At 34.2% G+C, this 13,361-nt stretch overlaps 2 protein-coding genes across 2 annotated transcripts; one reads left to right on the forward strand and one right to left on the reverse strand.

Annotated features, from left to right (window-relative positions):
- Window positions 1-1,673: 1,673 nt before the first annotated feature.
- Window positions 1,674-10,218, forward strand: LOC141724030 (phragmoplastin DRP1A-like). The gene is made up of 16 exons (XM_074526016.1): window positions 1,674-2,033; window positions 2,852-2,915; window positions 2,990-3,094; window positions 3,248-3,349; window positions 4,618-4,668; window positions 4,821-4,882; window positions 5,003-5,093; window positions 5,538-5,602; window positions 6,153-6,347; window positions 6,597-6,716; window positions 6,954-7,024; window positions 7,118-7,343; window positions 8,591-8,641; window positions 9,245-9,473; window positions 9,630-9,769; window positions 9,852-10,218. Exons 1-16 carry the CDS (start codon window positions 1,905-1,907, stop codon window positions 9,978-9,980), a joined length of 1,830 nt encoding a protein of 609 aa, XP_074382117.1. The 5' UTR covers window positions 1,674-1,904; the 3' UTR covers window positions 9,981-10,218.
- Window positions 10,219-10,943: 725 nt separating this feature from the next.
- On the reverse strand, window positions 10,944-11,582 carry LOC141660070 (uncharacterized). Its single transcript, XM_074467029.1, has one exon. The coding sequence runs from the start codon at window positions 11,580-11,582 to the stop codon at window positions 10,944-10,946; it is 639 nt and encodes a 212-aa protein (XP_074323130.1).
- Between the last annotated feature and the right edge of the window lie 1,779 nt (window positions 11,583-13,361).

Below are 13,361 nucleotides of genomic sequence, written 5' to 3' on the forward strand. Positions count from 1 at the left end.
TGATTTCAAAATAAGTTTAAATAATTAGTCCAATCAAAAATTTAAAAATAGTTATGCTTGTAAGTAGACTTAATAGTACTCCGCTTATTAGGCCTCAATGATACTATAGAAGGGGGTTGAATATAGTATCTACAATCAATTCGATTATAAACACAAGTATGTAACAGAAAACAAGTTTATTCAATATATCAAACTCTGTTACAGTAGTTCTCTCAGTGCTGTATGATATCACTAAGAGCTGTTAGGGTTACAATGAATAATATTCTCGTGAATGATAACACATATAGTGTAAACCCTAATCTGTGTTTATATACTACACAGTTACAAGATATCTCCTAATTGATATGATATGTTCTATTTCCTAAAATACATCAATCAGAGATTATCTACTGTAGTCCTTTAGTTGTACAACTCTCTAAGCATATCTTCTTTTGTTTAATCCAGATCTTCACCTGTAAATCAGCCGCTTTTTCATCCCTGAAGTGTATCCGCACTTAAGTTCTGATGGCTTAAGTCCTGATAACTTCCTGTCTTCAGTAAGTTCTGATTTCCAGTTAAGTTCTGATAGTAAGTTCTGAAACTAAACAAATCAGATTAGACATGACATCACAAATATATCTAACACCGCTTATCACATAATTGTTAGACTTCTTTCATTTTTTACGATCAATTTGACTAAATGACTAAAATATAACATTTTATTCTCTTCAAATTAAAGTACATACACTTTCTAACCATGTAATTTTAATAAAATACTCTCTCCATCCCATTTTAATAGTCCACTTTGCAAATTTCACACATATTAAAAAATATTAAAAAATAAATAATGTAATACCTCATAACAATAGTAACTTAATTTTTATACAGTATATTAATTACACATACTTCAAAAGGTAAGTAAGTGTATATATACACACACACAAAAGCAATGAAATATTGTGCATTTTAAATTTTTATGTAAATAATATTTATGAGGAGAATCTTGTGACTTAATTTATTCTATATTAAAATTATAAATTTTGTATGGGATAGAGAACAAACCAGATATTTTAGATTTTTCTTTTCTTCATAAAATGAACTATTAAAATTGGATTAAGGGAGTATTTTTTTATTGTACATGTAATGTAATCCCAACGGTTCTCGTTTTCACGTAACAATAGTAACTTAGTTTTAATACATTATATTAATTACACATACTTTAAAAGATAAGTAAATATATATACACACACAAAAATAATTAAATACTGCGCATTTTAAATTTTTATTCAATAATATTTATGAGGAGGGTCTTGTGACTTAATTTATCCTATATTAAAATTATAAAATTTGTATGAAATAAATAACAAGACAAATATTTTAGAAAATATGTTTTTCATAAAATGAATTTTTTTTTTCTCTGAAAATAACCCGCAGCCGTTACCTTTTGGATGCGCGCGGGTAAACCTTACGAGCTCACGCAATAACCTGCAAATTACGTGAACTAAAATAAAAAACATTTAAAATTGGATGAAACGAGTATTTTTTATTATACATGGTACGTTCCAAGAATTGGAGTTACTCTCCCTTGTGAGTTGTGAGCGTCAGTGAGAAGACCTGTACATTATCAAATTTGAAATCGAAAAGCACCTAAAACAAACCGTTTAAATTTTTAGTTTTCCTCGAAACCAAAACAATACAATCTTCGCACCTATTTAAACAAATCGGGCGTCCGACTTGAAACGGATCGCCCATCAACCCAAAAACAGAGTCTACACCTCTCTGACTAGCTCAAGACTCAGCTTTCCATTTCCAATTCATACATCCTCATAATATATACTCGCAAATATAGACACACAGATCTGTCTCTATATTTTCACACACCAAACGTGAATTAAACTCTCCGATCTGCTACTTCTCGCCGAGAAATGGAGAGTTTGATATCTCTAGTAAACAGATTACAAAGAGCTTGTACTGCTCTCGGTGATTACGGCGAGGAAAGCGCTTTGCCTACGCTTTGGGACGCGTTGCCTTCAATCGCCGTCGTCGGCGGTCAGGTTTGACTCTATTTTTTACTTTTTAGGTCGTAATTGTTCGTTAATTTTGTAGATTTGCTTGTATTTTGGGGATTTCAGTTAGTTTTTGTGAATAATTACTATTAGCTACGATGCAGTTGTTTGATTACTTTATAGGTCATAATTGATTGTTAATTTGATAGATTTGATTTATTTTCCGGTGATTTGAGTTGCTTTAACTAAGTTATTGTTAGTTGAGCTGTGGTTGCTGTATAATTGATAGATTTGGTTTTATTTTTCCGGTGATTTGAGCTGAATATGATTGTTACCTGAGCTGTAGTTGTTTTATTGTTGTAATTTTTATGTTTTAGTTGCGGATTTGTTGCACTGTGAAATTACAGAGTTTTATTATTCTGATTCGGTGAAGTTGTTGAGTTTTCAGAATTTTTAGGTCGATTGACAATTGTATGTATAAAATATGTATAAATAAAAGTAATTGGAAAAAGAATATTGTAGATCAATACAATTCATGAATATATAACTCTTTTTTCAAAAATAAATAAATAATTAATTGGATAAAAAGAGAATGATGCGAATGTCTTTGGAGTCCCTGCATTAAATGGATGTATTAAATAGATGTAGTAACCTTTGTCGGAGAATATTATTTTTCTTGTATAAAAATAATTAGGCTTTAGTTTGTTGAACTTTTACATTGAATAAATGAAGCAATTGTTTGACGGATAAATGTTTTGCTTATTATGGCAAAAAAACTGTTTAATAACTTTCCCTTTTTGGTTAGACCGCAAATTATTAAGTTCTTGCTTGGTATATAATCTCGTGTGACATTCTAATTCTTTCAGAGTTCTGGAAAGTCTTCTGTTCTGGAGAGTGTTGTTGGAAAGGACTTTCTCCCTCGTGGATCTGGTAACTAACTACTACCTCTTTTGTTTACTTAGACATGATGTACTACAAACAGAACTTAAAATGTTTGACTGCAGGAATTGTTACCCGACGTCCTCTGGTCCTACAGCTACATAGACTTGAAGAAGGAAGAGAATATGCAGAATTTGCTCACCAGCCCAAAAGGAAATACACTGATTTTGGTATGTGTTGTTGGCTTATGTTAATTAGTGGCAATGGCACATATCTTAGTTATTATTATTATATATACATATTACATTTTATAACTATTAATTATACATTATTATCCTTGGTATATTTGCTTAGTTTTAGTACCTGTTGTTGATTCTTTGCAGCCGCTGTAAGAAAGGAGATTTCTGATGAGACTGATCGAGAGACAGGAAGATCAAGAGCAATTTCCACTGTTCCGATATATCTTAGTATCTATTCACCTAACGGTAATATTATATTTTTTTGTTAAGTGTCATTGTTATTGTTATCATCCAGTCCTTGTAATTTACAAGTGACATCCCTTGGATGCTAAAGAAAAATCATATTAATATTATGTAGGTGTCCGTTAAAATATTTGAATACTAGAGGTTCATTGTGTGCGGTCATATTGTTTAGGTTTGTTGGTGCATCAACAATTGCATCCATAGTTAATTATTCGTGGCACGATTGCCCCGTAGCTGTACATGCTCTAAGCAATTGGTAAGAGCCCTTACACTTCAGGCGAGCATAATTGCCATAATGGAAGCTAGGATTTTTAGAAACCAAGAACTGCGGTTTACATCATGTAAAATTATAAATTAGGTGTTTAGTGACTTTTCAGTTTTCATTTATTCTTTGTCCATAGCTCAATAAAAATATGCTTCACAACTCAAAGCATAACCTGCGGTGCCTACGGAGAAATTAAAAAATAAATTTGAATTTTTTTTATGTTAGTCAGGAATAAGGTTCCAGTTGTATTTATTTTATGTTATTTGAGAATAAAGTTGATTGTAATGTATTAGAATTGAGTTATATTATATAAATAGTTCATTAGGAATATTCTATTTCATGTTAGTTAGGAATAACGTTATAGCCTCTCTGATACTTAACAAGAATTTAAGATAACAGGTTGTTTTTATTTTATGTTATTTAGGAATTTAAAGATGGTTGTACTATATTAGAATCTAGTTATATGATATAAATAGTTCATTTGGAATATTCTGAATTATGGTAAAGAATTAGAATTAGAAACTGACTTTTTTTGCATTAATGCTGGTAGTGATGCAAGTAGAAGGGCTCTTTTTAGGAATTTACTTGGTTGTTAAGGTTTAAGAATTTAATCCTACTATATATTGACATGGTAGCTCTTCTGCGGATGGATCGCCTTAAATAAGAAGCGAAAGTAGCAAATGCGGATGGATCACCTTAGGGATTGTGAATATTTTGCGTCTCTCTCTCTCTAAGAATTTTTTTTGACTACCAGCGTATTATTGTTATAAATTAATATATATGTTCGCCAGCCAACGAAAATGCAATACATTTACAAATGCATATCCTATTTTGTAATTTTCTTCTGCTACTCATACATGAAAGTTATGTGGCACCTATTAACATTTTTTGAAAATGTTTTTGGATAAGTATATGCAAGTATCTCTCGTCTTCCCTCCCTTCATATGTCAATCCTTGTAGAAATGAATAATTATATTATCTCACCCGCGTGTTCTGGTAATGACAGTTGTAAACTTGACACTGATTGATCTTCCCGGGCTTACAAAAGTAGCTATTGGTGAGTTTTAGCATCTTTTAGTTCCTGGTGTGTGTGTGAAATTTCTTGTTTCCGCTGGTCCGGTTGTATTTGGATGTAATCTCTGCTTTCATTTGGATTTTTTCTTCTTCTAGACAGTGATTTATTTTGATTATTTCACTTGGTCACTGTAGATGGACAGTCTGAGAGTATTGTGCAGGACATAGAGAACATGGTTCGCTCATACATCGAGAAGGTGAAATACTGTTATAATCAAAAGTTCCCTTTTTTGTATAAATATGTTAAGTGATGTATGTGTTAGTTTCATTGTGAGAATAATTGTAGATGAATATAACTGTTCCTTACAATTCTGCAGCCCAACTGTATAATTCTAGCAGTTTCTCCTGCTAACCAAGATCTTGCTACCTCTGATGCAATCAAAATGTCTCGTGAAGTAGATCCCAAAGGTAAGGATATAATATGCATGGTTATCCATATATAAGATAGCAATGAGAAAATAGTGTAATTAATATTCAGGCTGTTGGAGTAGGATTGATCTAGACAAATTTGCACATGTAAGAATAGGAGAAACTCTAGAAAAATATATGCACTTGGATAGAATCTATCCCATCTAGAATTGCCATCTCCACTTAATTTTTAGAAGCACAAGCCCCATTATATGCAACTCCGGGTCTTGCTTTTGGACAGGCCTCAGGGTCACCTAATTTCTGATTTTGAGAAATACCCGTATATATGAATATGATTCTCCTTCAGTTATCTGTTTTCCATTTTGTAAAATAAAAGGAGATAGGTTCTATAGAAATTATAATTAGCCAATATCTTTTAAGAATTCATCAAATTACTTATTTTAATTGCCAAGTCTGTTAATCATTTGGTTTGACCTTTATTAGGGGAAAGGACATTTGGTGTTTTGACAAAGGTTGATCTAATGGACAAGGGTACTGATGCAGTGGAGGTAAGCTGCTTCTATGCTCTATTGCTCTGTAAGCCAATGTGGTTAAATATTACTACTATCCCAAAAATGGTGTCCGACATTTTTTAGGCAATTGACCAATCTTGAGTTTAGAAATATTTTACGTAAGAATCTATATATAATATCTACAAGATTCATTTTTTCAGATTTTTTGAAATATAAAAGGATATTTAAATCTTAATTAACTGTTTAGTCAATTCCTTACAAATTTTAAACCGCGTTATTCTATCGGGACACGGGCAGCATTTAATCAAAGAAGACAATGTTGTTCTATTAGTTTGTATTTATGTTACACTTCAAGTTATTTAAATGTTTCTCTAATCCTATCATCACCTGTTTGAGATCCCTCCACAAATTGCCCGTTTTCAGAATTTGAACTTCTTGAAAAAGGCTTTATAATACCTAATGAAATTACTTCTGAAGAACTTGAACTTTAAGCAGCATCCAAGGTTTAATTCATACTGTCTCATGGTATTGACTTGTAATCTCATGTTAAAATTGTTATATTGAATTTTGTTGCTGGTTTGCGCAGATCTTGGAAGGAAAATCATATAAGCTACAGTTTCCTTGGATTGGTGTTGTGAATCGTTCTCAAGCTGATATTAATAAAAGTGTTGACATGATTGCTGCTCGGCGGAAAGAGCGTGAGTATTTTGCTAATTCCCCAGAGTACAAACATCTTGCTCACAGGATGGGCTCTGAACATCTAGGGAAAGTGCTTTCTAAAGTAAGCACTTCTTCTCTCTTTGGTTTAGTAGGAAAAAGAATCGGTATATAGACTGTCTATTAGTATAATGCTAGGCGCTTTCTAAAGTAAGCAATTTCTTCTTTCATTGATTTAGTGTAGAGAAATCTTATATAGACTGTCTATCATTGTCATGCTATGTTAGAAGTTGCTTTCTGTCCTTTTTTGTTTTGAACTTGGTTTTGATGGTATGCAACCTTTAGTAATGTACTTCTTGTATGACTATTCCAGCATTTGGAAGCTGTCATCAAGTCCCGAATCCCAGGTCTACAATCGTTGATCAACAAAACTATCATTGAACTAGAAACAGAACTGAGACGTCTTGGAAAGCCAATTGCCACGGATGCTGGAGTAAGTATGCCTCTATTGCTACGGGGTTCAATTACTTATAAACTGGTGCAGTAACCTATTTGTATGTGATTGGGAACTGTAGGAGCATGCTCAGGGTTTTTTATCTAGTGAGATAAATTACTTAGGCGAATGGTGTTTCTCTTAGCATCTGTTTGAATTAATATGGTTTAGAATATTTATGCTTCCTTCCAGATTGTATTTGCTTCTTAGTAATGATATATTCACTGCTTTTTATAGGGAAAATTATACATGATCATGGAGATCTGCCGAAGTTTTGATCAAATTTTTAAAGAACATCTTGATGGAACGTAGGTTTGGTTTTTTAGTTACATATACTAAAATTTATTGCATGTTTGGCTTATCTGTCTTTATCCAACGTAACATGATAATAACTGATGCAGTCGACCAGGTGGTGATAAAGTATATAATGTTTTTGATAATCAACTTCCAGCTGCTCTAAAAAGGTTACAATTCGACAAGCAACTTGCCATGGAAAATGTTAAAAAGCTAATTACAGAGGCTGATGGATACCAGCCTCATTTAATTGCTCCTGAACAAGGATACCGCCGTCTCATTGAATCTACCTTAATTACCATTAAAGGTCCTGCAGAGGCAGCTGTGGATGCGGTAAGAATTTAAGTTTTCATCTAGGTATTCTTCAATAACTATAGGTACCTAAGTGAAAATTCCTCTGTTGATCTAGAACCTTATACTTGCAAAGCTATGCAATGGCAACAAACAGTAAGATTGATGATCATGTCATTGTGTTCCCTAATTTGTGGATTATATAGTTAAGCTGGACTGCTAATTAGTGCAGTAGGCAAATTATTATTGTAATGTACAATGTGCAACTCTTTCTAAGAGCTTGTCATTGATTGCTGTTCTTTCCTATCTATACTAGCTATATTGCAAGAAAGCAGTTCTAAACGGGCTAATTATTGCGAACTAGTTCTTTTTTTCTAATATCTGATAAATTGATATTACAATAGTATCATGATAATGTTGGCAAGATTTGAGGAGTCTGTTTGTATACTCTTTTCTAGACTGAAATTCCTCAGGAAACATTTTTCACTTTCCTGTTTGGCAATTAGTTGTTAACTGTTAGCTGTAGCTGATTGAGTTATCTGTTTTTACTACCTGATAATTGAATTTAGCTGTTTCGAATAAAACTGATTGGTAAATTGATGTTTCAATTAGCTTTTTGTATTATCTACTTGAAAAAGCCCCTCCAAGTAGTTTTTTCAAAATGAGTTTTTTTGGGACCAAAAAACTGGTTCAAAAAGCTAACCACCAAACACTAAGATTAGAGGTTTCATTTGGTCAAACCTCTAATTTGATTCAAAAAGCTATTTTTTTCCAAAAGCTAACTTCCAAACAGGGGCTTTATCTATTCTTTTATGTTGTATATTAAAATGCAAAAGAGGCACTTTAGGTTCAACAAAGGAGGTTGTAATTTAGAATAAATGGTCTATAATGTCTCACTTTCCATGATTAGCATATCTTTGTTTGTAAGTTTGTGGTTGTTTATTATTTATAAATATATGTGATGTCAAAGTTGACAAGGTTTGTACTGGGCAATTTCAAGACCGAGAATGACTAAAGATTGCGTTTGGGAACATGTATTTCATTTCAAATGACATGAATTGAGTTGTTATTTCATATTATCAAATTGATATTAGTAATTGAACGTGTTTTGGAATTAAAATTCTTTTGACTAGCCTAACATGTAATTTTATCAAATCTAGAATCAAGTGTAATCCAAGTTCCCAAACGGGCCATTAGATGATTTGTATTTAGCATGTAAGGTACATGTTATGACACCGGTAATGAGCTTGCTAGTTGGTGATTTTAATATATCACAATTGTCTTTTCAGGTTCATGCTATTCTGAAAGACTTAGTACACAAGTCAATCAATGAAACATTGGTTAGTATCAAGACTCTTTTACTTTTTAGTTTTTCTTGAGTTTTTTGAATGTTAAGCCTTTTTACAGAGACTTATGACTTATCAGATTTCAGATCTATGTTATATGCACCTGGGTGCAAGCAAGTCTATATGAGAATGTAGTACAAATCTTGACTCAAATATAGTACATGTGATTGTTATGTTTAATCTAAACATTGTGATCGCCATTTTATGTAATTATTTAATACCTGGCCCAACACTTGTGTGTTCCAACTTCCAACTGATAAGTGCTGCCAAAGTTGATCGCATTAGTGACTGCTTTAATACTCTATTTTGGAACCGACTCATCCTAGTTTATCTGTTTTTACTGGATATTATCACCTATGTGTAATTTACAACTGGAAAAAGAAAAGCAGATCTATCAGCTGCGGTAATCAGCTTGATCAGGGATATGAAGCTGACATAAAATTTGATGGCACATTCTTCATATATAAAATAATTTCTAGTCTGCAAGATATTACAGTCTCCAACATGAGATACTGTTCTTATCTTTCTCCCAGTATTAGCGTCAATTATATATTTACCATTTCTACATCTATGCCTTATTCTGAATCTATCATGCAGGAGCTGAAGCAGTATCCCTCTCTTAGGGTGGAGGTTTCAAATGCTGCAATTGAATCATTGGACAAGATGAAGCTTGAAAGCAAAAAAGCTACTCTACAGCTAGTTGAAATGGAGTGTAGCTACCTGACAGTTGATTTCTTCAGGAAGCTTCCTCAGGATGTTGAGAAGGGTGGAAATCCCACACATTCCATCTTTGATAGATATAATGATTCATATCTTCGTCGCATTGGTATGTAAAACTGAGAGCACTTGCTTAGTACTCAATCATACTTACAACTCTATTATCAGGACAAGTTTAATTATTGCAGTATTGTGTTTTTGACATTTTCTAAATGTTTATCAGTGTGATCTTGACTTTTTATTTATGTCTGTCTTACGAACTTAGGATCTAACGTATTGGCATACGTCCATATGGTGGTTGGAAGTTTAAGGAACTCCATTCCCAAGTCTGTTGTTTATTGTCAAGTACGCGAGGCCAAGCGTGGCTTACTTGATCTTTTCTTTGCTGAATTGGGAAAAAAAGAGGTAGAAATTTATCACATTTCTCACCCCTCGAGTGTAGTGTGAAATGCAGAGGTTGTTTATCTACATGTTCTGAACTTTTCAGGGAAAGCAGTTGGGTAAATTGTTGGACGAGGATCCAGCAGTAATGCAGCGGCGTATCTCTCTTGCCAAGAGGCTGGAATTGTACAAAGGTGCCCAAGCTGAGATTGATACTGTCGCTTGGTCGAAGTAGACAGAGATACTGTATTCTACACTATTATGTTGTAAACTTTTCAATTTTGAGAGTCGACTATGCTGAATTCATTCTTTTCAAAGTCATATATAATTTTTTTTTAATGTAGGTTATTCTGGTAAGTCCGTTGTACAAAATTACATATTTTGATTGTATTACTGTAGATCGAACTATGTAAAACATGATTATGAATTCTCTTCGCAAGAATTCAAAGTTAAGTCTTTCCACATTGTAATTACCTAATTTTGGTTTGTAAGCTTTATGATAGACCGTCAAAATTAACAAATGTAACAAATCCTTCGAGGAAAAATATTGATTTCTCGAGGTACTTTACTCAAATAGAAAAGGTAGTTAATGGAATAAATTAACAAATATATGTAAGTAGTTTTTTTGACGAAATGTGAATGTTTATATCATTAAGTCATTCAGAATACAATCCTTAACATTGATCGGAACAGACCTCCAATTAAACGTACGATCAGGATACATATGCGACACTCGAGCAAGTTTGTAAGTTGATATATGCAGACCGCTTAATAAAATACAACTTAAAGTTGTTATGCTGACAAACTATTCCTCTGCAAGCTTTAATTACCATTCCAAGCCTCGATCTCATGGGTGTGCTACTCCTGATTAGCTGAATAACCACCATACAATCAGACTCTATAGTAACCGAACTCCACCCCATCTCCATTGCCCAGCTCAACGCCTCTTTAACAACCATAGCTTCCTCCAACGTTGGATTCATAACATCTGGACTATATATCGACTTTGCCAAGATTAAATGGCCATCATGGTTGCGAGCCACAATACCAGCACCTGCCATTCCAAGGTTTTGAAAAATAGAAGCATCCACTGTGATCTTTACTGATCATGTTGTGGCTTGACCCATGTTGTAGCCCTATCTCCTTCGACTGTAGGGATGAGAGGCACTAAATATCCTCTACTCTGAGTCACATTCCACTATGAAAGATACTCCCATACTTTTGCAACTATTCTCAAAACTGTCCATCTTTTGTTATGCCAAACCAGATCATTACGAGACCTCCATATTGACCAACACATAGTTAATATTTTCGCCTTATTATTCTTGGACTGTCCCTCCAAAATCCCAGCTAACCAATCTGTAAATTCCAGAGCTCCCTCAATATTTGTGCCATCTTTAAAGACTTGCCAGCACGCCTTCGCAACTTTACACTGAACTAAGATATGTATAATGGTCTCTGCAGCTTCATTACAAACTGGGCACATGTTGTTGACGCGCACATGTTTAGTTTGAAGTTGCACCAGAGTAGGTAAACAAAACGTAGAGACTCTCCAGATTAAATTCATAACCTGAGGTGGTGCTTTAATATTCCAGATGGACTTCCAGAAATCAATATTGTTTCCCTCGTTCCAGACCCCCTTCTGCTGTTGAATTAACCTACAGACACTTTTGACAGAGTAGTGCCCTGTATGCTCCAGATTCCAGCAGAGAATATCTTTATCCAAATCATGCTCAATCACTGTATTCAAGATGGCTTGACGATCTCTATCATAAAAAATATCGAGCAAGATTTCCCGATCCCAATCTTTAGTGTCTACCTTAAACAAAGACGCCATATTTTGATTGAGTAAAGTTAGTGAGGTAGATTCTATATACGGATTGCTTTGGTCATGTAACCAATCACCCTATTACCAATTCGCTAACTTGACCCTGCAAAGATGACTTTCCTTGCTTCACAAATGTTTCTCCATATGAAACTTGGGCTACTTCCAAGATCAGCATTCAAGAAATCACCATTTACATAATATTTGGCCTTGTACACCTGGGCTACTAGGCTCTCCTGATTGGTAAGAAATCTCTAGCATTGTTTCCCCAACATGGCTATATTGAAATCTCGAAGACACCTGAATCCTAAACCCCCTGAAAGCTTATGCTTTGACATTCTTTTCCACGACATCCATCCAATTTTTGAGTTGTTTTTCTGATTGGAATTCCAGAAAAACTTTGCCATACAACCCTCAATATATTTTATCAGATAAGCTGGGAGTAAAAAGACATTCATAGCATACAAGGGAAGGACTTGAGCTACCATTTTAATCAGAATCTCTTTGGCTGGTCGAGATATTTTCTTTTCATTCCAACTTTGCAAACTAGCTTTCACCTTGTCCTTTAGAAACCCGAAGATGATCGACTTATTAAGGCCTAAAATATTGGGCAAACCCAAATATTTCGAAGAAGAATCAGCTTCCGATATTTGAAGTTCTTGACAAACTAGGTTTTTGTTGTAGTCAATCACATTAGCACTGAAAAAAAATTGATGACTTGTTTCTATTAATTCTTTGGTCTGAAGCATTCTCGTATGTATTCAGCAATTCCACTACTTTGTTAGCTTCCTTTGTATCTGCCTTGGAATAGATATAGCTGTCATCCGCAAATAACATGTGACTTATTACAGGAGCTTTCCTACAAATTCGAACACCGTGCAGCCGTTTTTGTCGTTCATACTGCTTAAGAAGAGCTGTTAAACCTTCCGCACACACAATAAATAGATAGGGAGACAGTGGGTCTCCCTGTCTCAAACCTCGAGTTGGAACTATTGGACTAAGAGTATGCTCACCATGCACAATGTTGTACTTGACTGTCGAAACACATTGAATGATTAAATGTGTCCACCAGGTACTAAATCCCATGGCAAGTAAGATGTCTTGTAAAATCTTCCACTCAATCCTATCGTAGGCCTTCGACATATCTAGCTTGAGTGCCATGAACCCTTCCTTACCAAATTTCTTTCTTTTTAAATAATGCATAACCTCGAACGAGATCATGATATTATCCGTGATTAACCGACCTGGAAAGAAGGCACTTTGAGTGGTTGAAATACTTTTATCCAGAATTTCCTTAAGCTGATTGGCCATCACTTTTGTGACAATCTTCATCACAACATTACATAAAGCAATTGGTCGTAAATCATTTAAAAAGGACGGGTGCTTCTTCTTTGGAATTAACACGATATTTGTGGCATTCATGTTGTCTCCAATTACTCCAGTCATAAAAAAAATTCATGTCAAACAAACCACATCCTTTCCTACTATCTTCCAATTCTTTTGAAAGAATGTCGGGGTCATGCCATCTGGCCCCGGTGCTTTATCATGATGCATGTGAACGACCGCATCTCGAACCTCCTCATCAGAATTAGGCCTGAGTAACTCTGCATTTTGCTGCTCTGTCACAACCTTACTAATGCAAGTCAACACTTCATCTGTATGGGTAGTCACAGCTGTGAATAGTTGTTGAAAATAATTTTGAATCATGTCTCCCAAACCACTCATTCCACCCAACCCAATCTCCTTCCTCATATTTCAATCTTTGGATATGATTGTTACGCTTTCTTTTGC

The sequence above is a fragment of the Apium graveolens genome, chromosome 5 (assembly GCF_009905375.1).
Source record: "Apium graveolens cultivar Ventura chromosome 5, ASM990537v1, whole genome shotgun sequence".
Classification (NCBI taxonomy): domain Eukaryota; kingdom Viridiplantae; phylum Streptophyta; class Magnoliopsida; order Apiales; family Apiaceae; genus Apium; species Apium graveolens.

Bases quoted from the DNA above. Each gene is read 5' to 3' on its own strand.
- LOC141724030 (XM_074526016.1), top strand. From the start codon at position 1,905: ATGGAGAGTTTGATATCTCTAGTAAACAGATTACAAAGAGCTTGTACT. The intron at 6,717-6,953 runs GTAAGTATGCCT...TGCTTTTTATAG, and splicing joins CAATTGCCACGGATGCTGGA to GGAAAATTATACATGATCAT. The intron at 7,025-7,117 runs GTAGGTTTGGTT...TAACTGATGCAG, and splicing joins AAAGAACATCTTGATGGAAC to TCGACCAGGTGGTGATAAAG.
- LOC141660070 (XM_074467029.1), bottom strand. From the start codon at position 11,582: ATGGCGTCTTTGTTTAAGGTAGACACTAAAGATTGGGATCGGGAAATC.